This window comes from Leptidea sinapis, chromosome 39, assembly GCF_905404315.1.
Source record: "Leptidea sinapis chromosome 39, ilLepSina1.1, whole genome shotgun sequence".
Taxonomy (NCBI): domain Eukaryota; kingdom Metazoa; phylum Arthropoda; class Insecta; order Lepidoptera; family Pieridae; genus Leptidea; species Leptidea sinapis.
Window position 1 is genome coordinate 4,662,533 of NC_066303.1, and position 20,773 is coordinate 4,683,305.

The 20,773-nt window shown below is 34.2% G+C and overlaps 2 protein-coding genes across 6 annotated transcripts in view; both read left to right on the plus strand.

Moving 5' to 3' along the window:
* The window catches only part of LOC126976168 (probable ATP-dependent RNA helicase DHX35), an 80,992-nt gene that overhangs the window by 34,512 nt on the left and 25,707 nt on the right, over positions 1-20,773 (plus strand). For 4 of the 5 annotated variants that reach the window (XM_050824401.1, XM_050824399.1, XM_050824402.1 and 1 more), the window contains one exon: positions 18,686-18,850. The exons of the other annotated variant lie outside the window; for it this stretch is intronic. In XM_050824401.1, coding sequence (XP_050680358.1) covers positions 18,686-18,850 — 165 coding nt within the window. The remainder of the gene's footprint in view (positions 1-18,685; positions 18,851-20,773) is intronic. 5 annotated transcript variants of the gene reach the window in all.
* The window catches only part of LOC126976185 (ceramide phosphoethanolamine synthase), a 389,843-nt gene that overhangs the window by 26,488 nt on the left and 342,582 nt on the right, over positions 1-20,773 (plus strand). The window lies entirely within an intron of this gene.

A 20,773-nucleotide genomic window follows, 5' to 3' on the forward strand; every position in this document is an offset into this window, starting at 1 on the left:
AGTAATTTTTAGAAAATCTTTGAATGCATAAGTACTAACTTTTAAAAATAACAATCTTCGATATTTAAGGTACTTTCCCTTCATGTCCCATAACTTTGGGACATCCTGTATATATATTTACACACACACACACCTCTTAAATAATATTATTATTAACGTATGTAATAATATTAGCATAAAATAACAGATGTACCTATACCTATTAAAGTTTTGTTACTATTATTCTTAATCCTTAATTGGCATATTTGTAAAATTATTTGTAAGTCTATTGTAATGGTATATAAAGCTGTTGGATTATTAGTAAATAATAAAAAATAAATAGTAAAAATACTTCAACCTGTTACTTTTGTGTTCCAATGATGCGCATCTTAAAATTACACTCTCATGATTTTTTCATAACGCGCCTGAAGATCAAAAAATTTAAATAATTTTTTAGTGTTTTGAGCTTTTATTGATAGATTTTCATTTTTATGGAACCCTAAATGTAATTTCAATCTAATTTTAAGTTACAGAACGCCATTAATTCTTTTCTTTTTTTATCAGACCAATAGTGGCTCTATTAATATACTTTGTGCGTCACAGAAGTATATTCATAGAGCCACTATCGAAGAGATAAGATATATTATAATAATAATCTATACTAATATTATAAAGCTGCAGTGTTTGTTTGTTTGTTTGAACGCGCTATTCTCTGGTACTACTAGTCCGATTTGAATGATTCTTTCAGTGTTGGGTAGTCCATTTATCGAGGAAGGCTCGATATAGGCTATGTTCTTTTTTCAAAATTAGGGATCCGTAATAAAATTGGTATTTTGTAACACAAGGTGTAAAATCGAAAACCTATTTTTGCGTGCGCTGCAAAAACTATTGACAATAGAACAAAATGATGTACAGGCAAGGATGATATATAGGCAATATTTTATTACTTATAAAACTATCGCGTGAATTATACTTTATATGGCAAAACAACGTTTGCCGGGTCATATAAGATAATAATATTGACACACTCTTACACAAAATATCTTGCCCCAAACTAGGCTTAGCCTGTGCTATGGATACAAGACAACGATATATTTAATACAATATACTTACTCAAACATACATAAATACAAATAAACATCCATTGACTCGTAAACAAACATTAATATTCATCATATAAATGATTGCACCTACCAGGATTCGAACCCGAGACCTCTAGCTCAGTAGGCAGGGTCACTAACACTTGGCTATAGGGGTGAAATATTACATTTTTAAAATGATAGTAGGTAGACACCCTAAATAGTAGGATACTTATAGATTAGGGGTGGCAACCCTAGATTCTAGATAGAGCTGTTAGGCAATGCATGACAACAGGCCATGTTAATTACTTTAGTGTGCACGACAAGCTACGTCTTACACGTCGCGATTTGTATTAGTGTGCATGCATTGCTCAAAATAGAGGGTTAATAGTTTGTCGACGTTTTCACAGTTGTCACAGTCTATCTAGACGTATGTTTACAAAATATACATAGTGAAACTACAAATATTTATCACTTATATTTGTTTTCAAATAGCAACATTTCTACTTATAACGTAAAATTGATATTCGGTAAAATAATTCATTTGCGTGGTACGTAGGGAAAGCACGCACTTTTTACAGCAACATATCTGCAATGCTTTCGATCTCGGGTTCGTTCTTAGACGTGGCCTATTATTTTATTTATTTACTGTCCAATTAGCACGGCAGTGCCACTTAAACTAATTAGACGAAACACAAAATGGAAAAATTACAAACAAAAAAGGAATATTAATTGAATTAATTATACAATTTCAATGCTCGCCGCGTAGGAAGTCCATCCATCATTGAATGGATAACATTGAGCATTCTTGTCCAAGAGTTCGTTGAAAGATACCAATGGACGAGGTATACCTCGTTGCCGTTGCCCGAGCCATGTCACCTATAGGTGCGATGAAGCGGGATCACGAAAAGTTTATTATTATTTTATAACTAGCTAACCCGACAGACGTTGTTCTGTATACTCGTATAATAAATAAAATAATGTTTTTTTGTATGAATTTGTCAATAATATAATATCATAACATCAAAAATTACTTCGTAAAATATGCGCCCTGCTGTCATAATGAAATTATTTCACAGCAGAACTGTCAAACCGTGCGTCAATAAATTGTCTCATAGAAATTATGTATGGACACATCAAAGGAAAAACAAATTTGTTGTTTTTATTTAATTTAGCAGCATTTTCCTATCTATTCACCTTTAAAACCTTCTCTGGACTTCCACAAATAATTCAAGACCTAAATTTGCCAAATCGGCCATAAACAACCTAAGATAACTCATGAAAAGATAATATCCATAGCAACGTTTGTACAGGTATCTTAGGAAGGCCTTCTGCGCTTTTTCTTATAATAGTCCGTACTTTTTCTCGTAAGGATTCCAGACACAGGTGCTTGTTTCCAGTTTGCTACGGACTAGGGCATAATATAGTAAACGTTTTACGAATGGATTATGGAAGTCTCGAGAATTTCGCATTACGAATCCCAATCTTCTAAATGTGTCAGCTGCTACTATGTGTTGATATGATCTCTGAAGGTTAATTGGGTGTCAAAAATTACGCCCAGATCTCCAACCATCTCTACTCTGGGGATAGGAATTGCATATAATTACTAGCTGACCCAGCAAACGTTGTATTGCCGATATTAAAAGTAACTGTTGATCGTAGATGGGTGAAAATTTGAAGTTGTATGTATTATTTAATGCTGAAACATAAACAAATTAAAAAAAATGTCAAAAAAACTTAAAAAAGAAAATTCGTGTGGACCACCCTTAACATTTAGGGGGATGAAAAATAAATTTTGTCCGATTCTCAGACCTACCCAATGTGCAGTCAAATTTTCATGAGAATCGGTCAAGCCGTTTCGGAGGAGTTCAAAGTTTAACACCATAACACGAGAATTTTATTTATTAGATAATTCTAGTCTTACAATAAACGTGATGATCCACCTTATAATTACTTAGAATGTTATTTCTTTGACTTGTAATTATGTTTTTTTTGCATAAAACGCGCATTCGTGCATGCATCGATAATACAATAAATATTGACGTAAAATGGAGGGAATGTGAACAATACTTCATACATTTGTTTTCATGTAATATTTTTATTTTCCGCCAAAGATTACAAGTTTACGATAAAATTTTCGTTATAATTGGTCTATATTTGCCGTGCTTTATTATAATTTGTATAATCTTAATATATATAAATTACGTGACACGTTGTTTGTCCGCGATGGACTCCTAAACTAATGAACGGATTTTAATGGGGATTACTTCCTAGATTGCAATTTGGTCCAACTTGAGAGATAGGATAGTTTTTATTTCGATTTGGGACCCATTATTATTTTTATTTTCAATATTTGTTATGTATAGATATATTTTCTATGAGAGAATTTAGTGACGCACGGTTTGACATATATTTCATTAAGTATAACAACAGGGAGCATTTTTTACGAAGTAATTCTTGAGGGTTTGAAATATTATTGGCAAATTCGAATAAAACAGTATATTTTTTATTATCTACAGAACAACGTCTGTCGGGTCAGCTAGTATAAGTATAAAAATCATTGAAATCCCGAATCCTTACATTAAAGATTTTAATTAATGACGGGTGCAATAAGTTGCAACGAATACAAATATTCTTAGAGAGAATATACTTAGAATCAATAGAATAATAATTACTTTATTAGCAATAAAAAATATACAAAGACCATTTCTTTCAATGACAATATTAATATATATATATATATATAATTCTTTACTACATAAAATAAGATAAAAAAGACTATTAAAAATTAAATAGAACTATGTGGTGCGTTATTCCTTATAGGAGCTGACTCAGTACATAGTTGTTTTAGTGCAGAAGACACCCACACAACACTGGTTTTCAGCAGCCCCTCGTGACCTACCAATGGGAGGCTCCTTTACACAGAATGACGGCTAGATTATGGGAACCACAACGGCGCCTATTTCTGCCGTGAAGCAGTTATGTGTCAGCATTATTGTTTCAGTCATTCGAAACTACTGGGCATAATATGAGACTTAACATCGCATGGTGACGAGCGCAATTGTAGTGCCGCTCAGAATTTTTGGGGTTTTTCGAGAATCCTGAGCGGCACTGCATTGTAATGGGTAGGGCGCATCAATTACCATCAGCTGAACGTTCTGCTCGTCTCGTCCCTTATTTTCATAAAAAAGACAGTTCGTGTTAAAAATAATAAATACTTATATATGTTTGTGTTTGTTTGTATGTTTGTGCACGCATCACGTAAGGGCCAGGCCACACACTGAAACCAATGGGGTCAATCAAGGCATATATTATGCGGCGATTGAGTAATCTCCAAATTTATAACGCTTGGAATAGTTTAATCAGGCCACTTATCGCCCGATGGGCGGAGTCGATCGCGACTATATGACGCCATATTACTGAAACCGTATTTCGTGCGCTCTTCGAAGCGATTCACTCGCCTTTATTATAGTAGGGGAGGCTATAATGCTAAACAGGGATTTACTGAAGCTTCCTGGGGATATTAGATTTTGCAGATTAGCTTTTAGAAAAAACTTAGGAAAACGAGTGACCCTATATTGACCCTCCCAAATTCCATACCTATGACGATTTTGAGCTCGAAGAGCTCAAAAAATAATTTGTGTTGTTTTATGCTCGAAGAGCTCATCAAAGCGCAAATCATTCAATCATCAATAATTTTCTGAATATTCAAACGGCAATCACTTTTGAATGAAAAAACTGATATTCACGCGGTTGGCGGCATTCGACGCTGTTAGAAAATGAACAAAAAATTTCGTAGTCTATTCAAAATCTAAGTTTAGTCAAGCCCTTTCGAATGGTGCCAACCGTGATTTAATCCGTCAAGCCGTTCAAAAGTTATAAGAGGTTTACAAACATACACACACATACATACATACATACACACGTACCTTAAAACCGTCGAGACCTGATGAAAACTCGATTTTCGAAAAACGGGGCAAAACCAATAACTTCTCGAATTTTCGAAAACTTTCAACTTAGCGGTAAGTTAAAAATATGTTCTTCCTTTTAGCTTTGTCAGACGCGTCTACAAATTTAAAGAAATGTAATTAAAGACAATTAGTGGAAATAATATAACGTTGCAGATATTTATTGTTTAGATGCTACAAAGTGTCATTGATGTCAAAATCAGATCTTTAAATGCAAAGGAAAGGTCATATTGAATACTCGAGCGTGTTAGATTATTATACAGAAGGTTCAGTTAGAGGTCCCGGGTAGTTTAAAATATGAAGATTACTTTGAGAGGTATTAATTATCGACAAGTCGATTTTTTTGATTAATCACTACATAGTATAAAACAAAGTCTTCCGCCGCGTCTGTCTGAGTGTCTGTCTGTTCGCGATAAACTCAAAAACTACTGCACCAATGGGTAGTGGTTCTCGAGGGAAGTTTTTGTATATATATAATATATAATTTGTTAAGTTTTTGTCTGCAATTTATGTATACATTAACGATATTTTTGTCAGAAAAAAATGTGTGGACATGGCATATTTTTTCAACGAAAGGCATGTGTCTATCTCTTAAGGATATCACACTATATCTATTTTAATACTTTAAAAACTAATATAGCGGTATTTGTAAGAGCTGTTTACACAAATACGATATAAATCCTTATAATTTTACTACTACATATATTATAAAATCATTCAGAAATACGTTTTTGTTTCATTTTTAACTTTGATTGCATATTTCCGATGGCTTTACACTAGATTATTCCCATTTGGGAATACTTACTCCATATTTTTTTCTATTGACAGTATAGTGTATGTCGGGTCAGCTAGTTTTATATAAAATGCAATATTCAATTATTTTTTGATTTGTCGCCATGCAACTTTTGTCATGACCATGGAAATTCTAATTCAAATATTAGAATCACGGGGGATTATTCGGGGAGTGAGGAATACCTACATGCTATTTTACACCAGCTGCACTCTCTCGTGTTCAAAGGGAATTATTGTTATTCGGGCTTGTGGAAATCGATATTTCTTTTGTTATTTTTGCATTACTACCTTCAAAAACAATTTAACCGCGCTCGAGAATGTCAAGACCAGGTTTCTTGAAGTATTAAAACACGTACGGCCTTACAAATAATTTTTTGTATAAAGTTATACCCGAGAATAAACCAAAAATATGCAAAATGTTTACAAATAGACATTTGACGGTAATCACTGGTTGGCTCTGCACAGGGTTTCCTAGTGAGTCATCCAGAGGAATTTAATTTAAAGGTGCCTCTTTGTATCTGTTTTTGAGATTGAGACTGTAAATTTATATTAGGCATGAAGAACAATGTATTTAATTATGATATATATAAATAATAAATAAATAAATAAAAATAAAATAAAAATTTTGCTAATGTTGTTTTATTCAGACGTATAATAACATCAGAATTTTCATTGTATTGACAGCAATAAAGTCAACATTTGCATGGTTTATTCTCAGTTATAACTTTAAACCAAGTTTATTTAAAAGGCCGTAAGGGTTTATTGTATTGTTCCAAGTCGAACAAAGTCGCTATTGAGACTGTTACGATTGTCAACTGAACTGTGCTTTGTCAATAAATTAATGTTGAATTGTTTTTACACACTCAATTAATGTTACCAAGAGGTTCTGTGTTACAGCGGATTTTTGTTCCGGTAACAGTTTGATTAATAATTGTGTTATTAATTAGAAGCAAACGATATAGTGATGTATGAGTCGGTTGGAGATTATAAGGACAAATTCAAATATTCTTATTTAAAATAGGATGTGACATCACTTACTGAAAGTCAGAATCTACCATTCCAAAACGAATGCCTGAGACCTGACAAGAATGGGCCCAACCAACTCAGCGGGCTTTTTTTTCATCAAAAAAATATGTTTACAAAGCAATATTGTACAATTAAACTTATTATTTAATAGCCTGAGGATGGTCGCTCCATTCCCAATCTGTGGTATCATTATGAAAGTCATTTGTGTTATAGTATAGTACCTTTACCGAACACATATTTTTTAACAATTCTTTTGAATAACGTAATACTTTTGTTTTGATCATTTTCCGGGATCTTGTTGTAAAATCATATACATCGCCCTACAAAAGACTTACAGCCGTTCCCAATACACTATCTACGGATAGAGATAAATTACTACCTTCTACTGTCAGTAATTAGATGTCAATAATCTGAAGCTGTCCCAATATACCCGATAAGTCATTCTTATCGCCTTATATTGGGTCGCGTGAATTGCAATTTTCATACAAACTTTATATCGCTGGGAAGCTATACGTCGTCCCATTGACAGACAACGTGTACGGATAAGGTGAGTTACGGTCGATAAGTTTATTGGGACAGAAAAGTCAACGTGTACTAATTAATTCTCTATAATTTTCTGCATCTACTGACATTATTCATTTTTAATTTGGAACCGGGATAATGGAGAAATAAATGATTATTTTGTTTGAGTTTTTAGGTTAGGTTTTTTATTTTTATTACTTTACCGTTCTAACTATATTATACTTATGTATAATATTCCAACCAACATGTTCCAACAACAATAACACTGAATACACCAATTCCAAAAATCTTTAAGGATAGGAACTAGTAACCATAGGCAAAAAGTTAATAAATACCTACCTAATTACTAACGTCTACGGTACTACTGTCTACGGTCAACAAGTTCTCTGAGTATTATTATATTATGATAAAATGGAAACTTGTGACTTGATGCAATGGTAATAACAGTTTATTTGCAACAAACCAGAGTTGGTTGTCCATAGCTTTATAAGTAATTTTATAAGAGGGAAGTCAAATGCGCAATCCATAGTCGTGGGTACTTCTAAAGTGTACCTAACCTACGCCCGAATTTAAGGCTCGGGTCGACTTTTAAACTAAGTACTTCCATTTTTATAATCTTAAAAAACTGGTAAAATAAGTACCTAGTTTTCTAATGTCTTTTTCTCAATCCAAGATCTTATTTTGTAGAAGTAGGTAGCAGTAAATTAAACAAGCAAAATATTTTATTTTGTTTATTGTTATATAAACAGCGTACGTTAGACCAAATCGTGGGGCATATCATAGTCCGGTAATGGAGAGCAGAAGTAGTTCAAAATGAGGTTCAGAGTTTAAAACGAGAGAAAGATATTATTCAAGTCCAAAACCAAGCCATGTAAAATAGAAACTACTTATTAAAATAAAGAAAGCACAAAACAACACAACAGCGGTAACTATAATTGATAGGTATTATTAGCATTCGGTAGATCATAGGTGACAGGTATAGAAATTAGAAACTCATTGATCACTCGCTCATCGTTGTCAGTCATATTGACAGATAGCTTTCCTTGATCTAACCTAAAATGGATGTGATTTTATAGTCGTGACAGCATATAATGTGAAAATGAAATAAATATTTTATTTATTTCCCCGGTTCCTTTTGCAATACAATTTTATCTAACAAGTCAATTTATCTACGAAGTTTTTTTTGTAACTATCCTAACCTTAGACGGTTAAAATTTCGCCATTGTTCTTTCAAATCGGTCCAGCTGTTCTCGAGTTTTAGCGAGACTAACGAACAGCAATTCATTTTTATAAATATAGATATTTATTATTATTTTTTCGTGGGCGAAGATTATTTAATTTAGGGAGACGTACACGACACAATTGCTCATGAAGATATGGAGCATCAACGTCTCCTCGTAAACTTCGACACATAATTTTTAGCTGGTTGCAAGTCCGCCTGGCCTCCAGGGAATTGAAACCTTAACAACCTAAGATAACTCATGAAAAGATAATATCCATAGCAACGTTTGTACAGGTATCTTAGGAAGGCCTTCTGCGCTTTTTCTTATAATAGTCAGCACTTTTTCTCGTAAGGATTCCAGACACAGGTGCTTGTTTCCAGTTTGCTACGGACTAGGGCATAATATAGTAAACGTTTTACGAATGGATTATGGAAGTCTCGAGAATTTCGCATTACGAATCCCAATCTTCTAAATGTGTCAGCTGCTACTATGTGTTGATATGATCTCTGAAGGTTAATTGGGTGTCAAAAACTACGCCCAGATCTCCAACCATCTCTACTCTGGGGATAGGAATTCCATATAATTACTAGCTGACCCAGCAAACGTTGTATTGCCGATATTAAAATCGCGATACAAAAGTAACTGTTGATCGTAGATGGGTGAAAATTTGAAGTTGTATGTATTTTTTAATGCTGACTCATAATCAAACAAATTAAAAAAAAAAATGTCAATAAAAATAAAAATAAATAAAAATTCGTGTAAACCCTTAACATTTAGGGGGATGAAAAATAGATGTTGTCCGATTCTCAGACCTACCCAATGTGCAGTCAAATTTTCATGAGAATCGGTCAAGCCGTTTCGGAGGAGTTCAAAGTTTAACACCATAACACGAGAATTTTATTTATTAGATAATTCTAGTGTTACAATAAACGTGATGATCCACCTTATAATTACTTAGAATGTTATTTCTTTGACTTGTAATTATGTTTTTTTTTTGCATAAAACGCGCATTTATCGATAATACAATAAATATTGACGTAAAATGGAGGGAATGTAAACAATACTTCATACATTTGTTTTCATGTAATATTTTTATTTTCCGCCAAAGATTACAAGTTTACGATAAAATTTTCGTTATAATTGGTCTATATTTGCCGTGCTTTATTATAATTTGTATAATCTTAATATATATAAATTACGTGACACGTTGTTTGTCCGCGATGGACTCCTAAACTAATGAACGGATTTTAATGGGGATTACTTCCTAGATTGCAATTTGGTCCAACTTGAGAGATAGGATAGTTTTTATTTCGATTTGGGACCCATTATTATTTTTATTTTCAATATTTGTTATGTATAGATATATTTTCTATGAGAGAATTTAGTGACGCACGGTTTGACATATATTTCATTAAGTATAACAACAGGGAGCATTTTTTACGAAGTAATTCTTGAGGGTTTGAAATATTATTGGCAAATTCGAATAAAACAGTATATTTTTTATTATCTACAGAACAACGTCTGTCGGGTCAGCTAGTATAAGTATAAAAATCATTGAAATCCCGAATCCTTACATTAAAGATTTTAATTAATGACGGGTGCAATAAGTTGCAACGAATACAAATATTCTTAGAGAGAATATACTTAGAATCAATAGAATAATAATTACTTTATTAGCAATAAAAAATATACAAAGACCATTTCTTTCAATGACAATATTAATATATATATATATATATAATTCTTTACTACATAAAATAAGATAAAAAAGACTATTAAAAATTAAATAGAACTATGTGGTGCGTTATTCCTTATAGGAGCTGACTCAGTACATAGTTGTTTTAGTGCAGAAGACACCCACACAACACTGGTTTTCAGCAGCCCCTCGTGACCTACCAATGGGAGGCTCCTTTACACAGAATGACGGCTAGATTATGGGAACCACAACGGCGCCTATTTCTGCCGTGAAGCAGTTATGTGTCAGCATTATTGTTTCAGTCATTCGAAATTACTGGGCATAATATGAGACTTAGCATCGCATGGTGACGAGCGCAATTGTAGTGCCGCTCAGAATTTTTGGGGTTTTTCGAGAATCCTGAGCGGCACTGCATTGTAATGGGTAGGGCGCATCAATTACCATCAGCTGAACGTTCTGCTCGTCTCGTCCCTTATTGTCATAAAAAAGACAGTTCGTGTTAAAAATAATAAATACTTATATATGTTTGTGTTTGTTTGTATGTTTGTGCACGCATCACGTAAAGGCCAGGCCACACACTGAAACCAATGGGGTCAATCAAGGCATATATTATGCGGCGATTGAGTAATCTCCAAATTTATAACGCTTGGAATAGTTTAATCAGGCCACTTATCGCCCGATGGGCGGAGTCGATCGCGACTATATGACGCCATATTACTGAAACCGTATTTCGTGCGCTCTTCGAAGCGATTCACTCGCCTTTATTATAGTAGGGGAGGCTATAATGCTAAACAGGGATTTACTGAAGCTTCCTGGGGATATTAGATTTTGCAGATTAGCTTTTAGAAAAAACTTAGGAAAACGAGTGACCCTATATTGACCCTCCCAAATTCCATACCTATGACGATTTTGAGCTCGAAGAGCTCAAAAAATAATTTGTGTTGTTTTATGCTCGAAGAGCTCATCAAAGCGCAAATCATTCAATCATCAATAATTTTCTGAATATTCAAACGGCAATCACTTTTGAATGAAAAAACTGATATTCACGCGGTTGGCGGCATTCGACGCTGTTAGAAAATGAACAAAAAATTTCGTAGTCTATTCAAAATCTAAGTTTAGTCAAGCCCTTTCGAATGGTGCCAACCGTGATTTAATCCGTCAAGCCGTTCAAAAGTTATAAGAGGTTTACAAACATACACACACATACATACATACATACACACGTACCTTAAAACCGTCGAGACCTGATGAAAACTCGATTTTCGAAAAACGGGGCAAAACCAATAACTTCTCGAATTTTCGAAAACTTTCAACTTAGCGGTAAGTTAAAAATATGTTCTTCCTTTTAGCTTTGTCAGACGCGTCTACAAATTTAAAGAAATGTAATTAAAGACAATTAGTGGAAATAATATAACGTTGCAGATATTTATTGTTTAGATGCTACAAAGTGTCATTGATGTCAAAATCAGATCTTTAAATGCAAAGGAAAGGTCATATTGAATACTCGAGCGTGTTAGATTATTATACAGAAGGTTCAGTTAGAGGTCGGGTCAGCTAGTTTTATATAAAATGCAATATTCGAATATTTTTTGATTTGTCGCCATGCAAATTTTGTCATGACCATGGAAATTCTAATTCAAATATTAGAATCACGGGGAGTTATATGTGGGGAGTGAGGAATATCTACATGCTATTTTACACCAGCTGCACTCTCTCATGTTCAAAGGGAATTATTGTTATTCGGGCTTGTGGAAATCGATATTTCTTTTGTTATTTTTGCATTACTACCTTCAAAAAAATTTAACCGCGCTCGTGAATGTCAAGACCAGGTTTCTTGAAGTATTAAAACACGTACGGCCTTACAAATAATTTTTTGTATAAAGTTATACCCGAGAATAAACCAAAAATATGCAAAATGTTTACAAATAGACATTTGACGGTAATCACTGGTTGGCTCTGCACAGGGTTTCCTAGTGAGTCATCCAGAGGAATTTAATTTAAAGGTGCCTCTTTGTATCTGTTTTTGAGATTGAGACTGTAAATTTATATTAGGCATGAAGAACAATGTATTTAATTATGATATATATAAATAATAAATAAATAAATAAAAATAAAATAAAAATTTTGCTAATGTTGTTTTATTCAGACGTATAATAACATCAGAATTTTCATTGTATTGACAGCAATAAAGTCAACATTTGCATGGTTTATTCTCAGTTATAACTTTAAACCAAGTTTATTTAAAAGGCCGTAAGGGTTTATTGTATTGTTCCAAGTCGAACAAAGTCGCTATTGAGACTGTTACGATTGTCAACTGAACTGTGCTTTGTCAATAAATTAATGTTGAATTGTTTTTACACACTCAATTAATGTTACCAAAAGGTTCTGTGTTACAGCGGATTTTTGTTCCGGTAACAGTTTGATTAATAATTGTGTTATTAATTAGAAGCAAACGATATAGTGATGTATGAGTCGGTTGGAGATTATAAGGACAAATTCAAATATTCTTATTTAAAATAGGATGTGACATCACTTACTGAAAGTCAGAATCTACCATTCCAAAACGAATGCCTGAGACCTGACAAGAATGGGCCCAACCAACTCAGCGGGCTTTTTTTTCATCAAAAAAATATGTTTACAAAGCAATATTGTACAATTAAACTTATTATTTAATAGCCTGAGGATGGTCGCTCCATTCCCAATCTGTGGTATCATTATGAAAGTCATTTGTGTTATAGTATAGTACCTTTACCGAACACATATTTTTTAACAATTCTTTTGAATAACGTAATACTTTTGTTTTGATCATTTTCCGGGATCTTGTTGTAAAATCATATACATCGCCCTACAAAAGACTTACAGCCGTTCCCAATACACTATCTACGGATAGAGATAAATTACTACCTTCTACTGTCAGTAATTAGATGTCAATAATCTGAAGCTGTCCCAATATACCCGATAAGTCATTCTTATCGCCTTATATTGGGTCGCGTGAATTGCAATTTTCATACAAACTTTATATCGCTGGGAAGCTATACGTCGTCCCATTGACAGACAACGTGTACGGATAAGGTGAGTTACGGTCGATAAGTTTATTGGGACAGAAAAGTCAACGATAGTTACGATTTTTTTCTCAAGTAAGAGATAGACTGAATATTGGGAACGGCCGTTAGCCGAGTAGTAGGCATTATAAGTTTATGTCTGTTCTTCTCATTTGATTTTTATAAAACTTTAACCTATTTAACATGTTTTGCGTGTGAGTATAACATTGAATAGCCGCCCGTGTCACATGACAGGGAGTGCTGCGTCGCTACCTACATACGAGTACTAATTAATAATCGAAATGTAGTTGTCACGTATGTATTCGTTAAGTGATATAAAAAAAATAGTAGTTAAAAAAACTAAAAACGCGTGATTTTTTATATAGACAACCAAACTATAAAACAGAAAATTTATTTTGAAATTTAAAATTAACGTCATCAATTCCTGCCTTTGACGGTAGTTGAAAATTATATAAATCAACAAAAATCTTATTTTACAAATTTAAATACGGAATAATTTTTGAGTCGTGTATGTTTATATGTATTTTTGTATGTTTAAGTAAGTATATTGTATTAAATATATCGTTGTCTTGCAACCCATAGTACAGGCTATGCCTAATTTGGGGCAAGATAATTTGTGTAAAAGTGTGTTAATATTATAATTATATTAACCAGAAAATGAAAAGACTTTTTCGTGGTAGTTTTAAGAAAGTGATTCGGAGAAAAACGGTCGAACAAAATACTATTTGGCTTATGTTAAGGCGACACTAAATGCCGGCGACCTTGAGCGATATGAGTTCAAGGCTCCTATGTAACAAAGCCAATATTTTCAAAATTCTTGCGTCGAAAATTTAAGATTTTAACAGGCGCAAACAGTTTAATTGCTTACAATCCTCATTATTGATTTCTAATCTTAATAAATGTACCAACACAAAAAAGTAAAAGCTTTAAGAACAACTTTTATGAGAGCAGTATACTAAACAAATGCATCATGCCGTGAAAAAACTTGTTTAACTGCAAACAAAACTGGTAGTTCATAATAGCTCTGGAGTGTTAACTTTGACTAACAGCAAGCATTAGCAACCTACAAGTAAGACTTAAGGGTATGTGTAACAGGTTAAAGTAGTTTTAATGGCTCCAAATGCTATATTTTCACCACAAAACTTGTCTAAAAACACCTTGTTTGCGTGTTTTCTGCTTACTCTTCGCCTTAATGTTTTGCTTACAACTGAGCCCCAGTTTATTGGAGCCTTTCTGACTTTGGTGGCCGTATAGTTGACAGTTGCTCGAAATATTGAAACTCAGTATTCCGATACTAAACATGTACCTAATACATGGCATTAATGAGATAATGTCTTATGTATTAGGTACTCAATCAGCTCACCATCGAAGTATCGCTTTAGTTTAGCCGCAGATTCTTTCTGTTTCTGGGACCGTACCTTTATAATAAGCTACACAAGGTATTATGTTTGTATGGTCTAAACATATATGGTATATATATATGGTACAAATGTCGGTCAACTGCACACGAATGGCTCCTTTTGCAAGACTACTGTCACACAGAGAGACTTCTGGAGGTCTTGGATAGTTAGTACACCTATAAACCGAGAACACCCTATCGTACGCATTTTTGCACATACACCCTCTCTCTCTTTCTCTCTCTCTCTCTCTCTCACACACACACACACACACATTTACCTCTATCCTCTGGAATTTCAAGCTTCTTAGTCACTGTGTAAAAGTGGAATCCTGGTGACCAGTACTACAGGTATTTTATTAACTACCACAGGCACCAGCGATCCACGACCAAAACTTATGTATCCCCCTGTATTTTTAAGTTTTCGCTATACGGTAATTTTGGTTGTTGGTGAGAAATAAAAGTTATTATTATTATTATCACCATTCACGAAGGAATCAGCAAACATCCAGAAAAAAGAAAAACTAGATCATCTAGATATTTAATATATTTATGTGACTACTTTTTTTATGATAATAAGGGACGAGACGAGCAGGACGTTCAGCTGATGTTAATTGATGCGCCCTGCCCATTACAATACAGTGCCGCGCAGTATTCTTGAAAAACCCAAAAATTCTGAGCGGCACTATAATTGCGCTCATCATCGTGAGACAAAAGATGTTAAGTCTTATTTGCCCAGTAATTTCGCTTGCTACAGTGCCCTTCAGACCGAAACAATAATGTTTACACATTACTGCTTCATGGCAGAAATAGGCGCCGTTGTGGTACCCATAATCTAGCCGGCATCCTGTGCAAAAGAGCCTCCCACTCCACTAACTGTAGGTAGTTTAAATAATAACGAAACTACATGTTATTGATAACGTATACAATTTAGATTTTGTATGTATGTTTTAAATAGTACCAAAGGAAATACCGCAAAAGCGTAAATGACTTTCCCTTGAGATGGCAGAAATAACAAATGTATAAATAATAAAACCACCTTTCCAGTGGGACGCTCCTTTGCACAGCATACCGTCTAGATTATGGGTACCACAACGGCACCTTTTTCTGCCGTGAAGCAGTAATGTTTAAGCATTTTTGTGTTTCGGTCTTAAGGGCGCCGTAGCTAGTGAAATTACTGGGACAAATGTGACTCAATATCTTATATCATATAAGGAGACGAGCACAATTTTAGAGCCATATCTATTACCATCAGCTGAACGTCCTGCTCGTCTCGTCCCGTATTGTCATAAAAAAAACACAGAATTAAAATTTTTAGCACAAAACGTTCATTCATCCTCAAAAAAAAATAATAATTTCAAAGTGTAGGTCTATTTTCTTTTTTTTATAATAGTTTTTTGATGTCACCTACGCATTCTCTGCCTGATGATTCATGCAAGTGTCATCGCATTGATATCTGTGTGAGTGTAATATAGCGTTATCAGTGCTCCTTACAAGTGCTGATAACATTTGAATTGTATAACTTGTTACAATTTATAATTGGTCTCTCTTACTAAGCGTTATCGATCGGGTTTTCAAGCGTTAATCACTGTCTACGGCGAAGTGTAAATAAATTGTAAATCGTTGACTAATCAATATTCGCCAATGCGATGTAAGATTTTAGCGTGCTAATATATTTCACTGACACTATATTTTGTAAGAAATCACTAATTTTCATCTAATTCTAATATATAAAATTCTCGTGTCATGGTGTTAAACATTGAACTCCTCCGAAACGGCTTGACCGATTCTCATGAAATTTTGAGTGCATATTGGGTAGGTCTGAGAATCGGACAACATCTATTTTTCATCCCCCTATATGTTAAGGGTGGTCCACACGATTTTTTTTTTAATTTTTTTGACATTTTTTTTTTTTAATTTGTTTGATTATGAGTCAGTATTACATTAAGTGGTACTGGTTGATACTAGTATCCGAATTCCATCACCGGATATTCAAAATGCGAAATTCTACCCTCATTATGTTGACGTCTTTTTTCCTTATTCTTTTTGCCTTGCACAGCTTCTTTCTGAAATCAATTACTGGCTGCAGTACTTTGGGGACCCTTAAGTTTCGAGCACACTCCCACTGCTGGAAAATCTATCCTTTGCAGATGTCCTGTGATGAAGCAACGGCCCAACAGTTGCGTCATCACTCGCCATCACATGAGCCTCTTCATCACAAAGACCTCCCAAAAAAGATCTCCACGACGATGTGTCGTGCGATCGTATTAAGGAAATGTATGACCGCGACCAACGATATCCAAATAGAATTGTTCACAAAAAAGCACCCAGGACTACTTTGTTTACTAAAAATTGTCATGCCATGTGTATTCAAATCTATACTATTAATATTATAAAGCTGCAGTGTTTGTTTGTTTGTTTGTTTGTTTGTTTGTTTGTTTGTTTGTTTGTTTGTTTGTTTGTTTGTTTGTTTGTTTGTTTGTTTGTTTGTTTGTTTGTTTGTTTGAACGCGCTAATCTCTGGTACTACTGGTCCGATTTGAATGATTCTTTCAGTGTTGGGTAGTCCATTTATCGAGGAAGGCTATATATAGGCTATGTTTTTTTTTCAAAATTAGGGATCCGCAATAAAATTGCTATTTTGTAACACAAGGTGTAAAATCGAAAACCAATTTTTGCGTGCGCTGCAAAAACTATTGACAATAGAATAAAATGATGTACAGGCTATAATATAGGCAATATTTTATTACTTATAAAACTATCGCGTGAATTATACTTTAAATGGCAAAACAACGTTTGCTGGGTCAGCTAGTATTTAATAAACTTCCCGATGCTATTAAAATGTTGAATATCGGTCCTTTTAAAACTCAATTATATCAATGGCTAATTAGTTACAATTTATATGCTGTATCCGACTTTTTAAATTTGTGATTTTCTTTTTTTATAATCTTGTGTTTAACTTTGACTACATAATATGTATATGACATGTATATTTTGTGTAGATGCTAATATAATGTTACAATGAAATATTATGTGCTGTAATCTTAGAATTTTATTATAATACTAGTGGACCCAACAGACGTTGTCCTGTACACACGTCTTAAATTTGAAAAATCAGTCCAGCCATTAGGAGGAGTTCACTTACATACACATGAGCAGGAGAATTATATTATATGGACGGAATTGAGAATCTAAACCAATCTCAAATTCACTGAAACAAACAAAAAAAATCATCAAAATTGGTCCAGCCGTTTAGGAGGTAGTTTAATTGTGAATCTAAACCATTCTCGAATCCACCTGAAGACACACTCCATCCTCGAATTCCCTTGAACTCACACAAAAAATTTCATCAAAATCGGTCCAGCCGTCTAGGAGGAGTTCAGTGACATACACACGCACACAAGAAATATATATATAAAGATAATGACATGGATGTAATGTAATTTGCATGCCCTTTTTGGCTTATGTGTTGAATCGTATACAATTATTTTGTTAACTTGTATACACACATTATGCAAATAAAGAATTATTATTATAATTTATATTGTGGGGGGCCTACCAACACTGCGTCGTTACGTGGTTGCCATGCGAGGACTTAACTGCCCCATCGGCCCTCTGTTCGTCGAACTATGTGACCTGCCCATTGCCACTTCAGTTTCGCATTAATTTGGACTGTCATGACAGAACCAAAATCACTCTTCAAAAGACATTAATGTCAGTGACTTTGGTTCTCCTACGGATCTCCTCATTTCTGATTCGATCCGCAGGATAACTCCGGGCATAGCTCTCTCCATTGCCAATGAGCTTTCTCATCAGGCCTATAGTTAGCGACACACACACTGGTTAAACACACATGAGTCTTCTCATATTAAAAATGGAACGTATTGATAGTAAAACTTAGGCCGAATACAGGGTCCCTTTCATGTCCTGTTTTTTTTTGCAGTATCTACGCGATGTCGGTCACCGGGTATGTGTTACTCAGCCGAGGGTGGTGGCAGCTGTCTCGCTGGCGAATCGCGTGGCTGAGGAAGCAGGCGTGGTGCTGGGACAGGATGTGGGCTACGCAGCCGCCATGACAGCGCAGAGAACGCCAGAAACTGGAATTGTGGTTCGTGAAGGTTTAAGTAAAAAATATATTCAAATTCTGTTTAAATTGTTCGCCGAAACTCACAAGTTCATAATGATTTTAATGACCAAATAATCATACCAGTGATAATATTTTATGGCGATACGCATATTGATATGCATCTAACGCAAAAATTAATTATTTAGAAAACATATAAATTCAAATATTTGAATTTGTTCAATAATGTCCACCTTTTAATCATCAAGTTAAGTGTATAAATTATTTATTAAAAACGGGTTTGACCGATATATTATGATTAAAGAAATGTGTTAATCTTATATATAAAATTCTCGTGTCACAATGTACGTTCCCGTTCTCCTCCGAAACGGCTTGACCGATTCTCATGAAATTTTGTGAGCATTAAGGGTGGTCCACACGAAATTTTTATTTTTTATTTTTTTTGACATTTTTTTTAAATTTGTTTGATTATGAGTCAGCATTAAAAAATACATACAACTTCAAATTTTCACCCATCTACGATCAACAGTTACTTTTGTATCGCGATTTTAATATCGGCAATACAACGTTTGCTGGGTCAGCTAGTTATTATATGTGATTAAAATCTCCGTATAAGAAATTGGTCAAGTGCGGACAGCGGTAAGAGCACTGGAGGCATAGTCTAGAATCCTCGTCATCGTTCGTAAATTTAAGTATAAACAGAAAGAAGTTACTCAAGTTGTATCGATCTGGAATTGTGCGAATAGCTTATTCCGCAGTTTATTGCCGTGCTATTCGTGGAAGAAATTTATTGTAAATAGGGCTTTTATCTACACCCCTGCCTTAAGTCCTCTATTCCTCCTCCTCCCTGCGTCGTAATCTTCAGTACTGAGGGTCGTGACCACCCCTCTGTATCACTTTCTCACGTATGATCGCTCTCCATCTATTCCTGTCTCTGGCGGTGTGAAAGGCATTGTGAACCGTAGAGTCGAGGGCGGAGCGGATCTGGTCGGACCATCGTGTTGGACTGCGTCCACGAGGCCTCTTCCCATCTATTTTGCCGACCACAATGAGCCTCTCAAGGTTTCCATCGTCCTTCCTTGCGATGTGACCGAAGTATTCTAAAACTCTGCGCAGACATTCGGATTAAAGATTCTTAAAAAGTTAGCTTATTGCCAACATTAAAACACCCAATGTCCTAATAATCATTACATCATCCAAACGAGTGTTTTATAATGAAATTCAGTACAACATTATATCATCCGTTTTCATAATAACACTCCTTTGAATGATGTTATGGTTACTACGACTGGCTTTTTTAATGTTAGCAGTAAGATAACTGTTTCAGAATCTTTTATAGAGGATTAATATTATGGGTGTAGATAAAGTCTTGTATGGAACTGTTGTTAATTAGGTATTAAAACACTCATGTAATACTTTGACTACATAATATGTATATGACATGTTATCCCACATCATAAATCCACAATCGTGTTTAAATACCCCTTTTTACACAACAGTTGCATAAATACCTATAATAATATACCTACATATACCCAATACGCAATTTAGCATGTAACTAAGTATAAAAATAAGTTCTTATAATTTAAATTTCATTGGTATTAAAATGAGAATGTGTTCTTTATTGTCTAATAATGACTTTTTCGCTATTATCCAAACATTCAATCTTGAATATTACACAATGTGATAGTATGTTTGTTTGTCCTTTCAAGTCAAAATGTATCGACAGGATTTCAGAAATTATGTGAATTTTGTATGAACACAGTCAGAGGGCGCCCGGATCAAGAGTTTCAATAAGTGTATATATATATAATCCTATTTTGCATAAATATATTTGAATTTGACACGCCCCCTGACGGAGGTAAGGACGTAAAACGGAGTCTCATCAATAGGTCGTTCCCGTTAAGTTTCTTTCAGGCACTGAATCCTAAATTATTATTTTGTAAA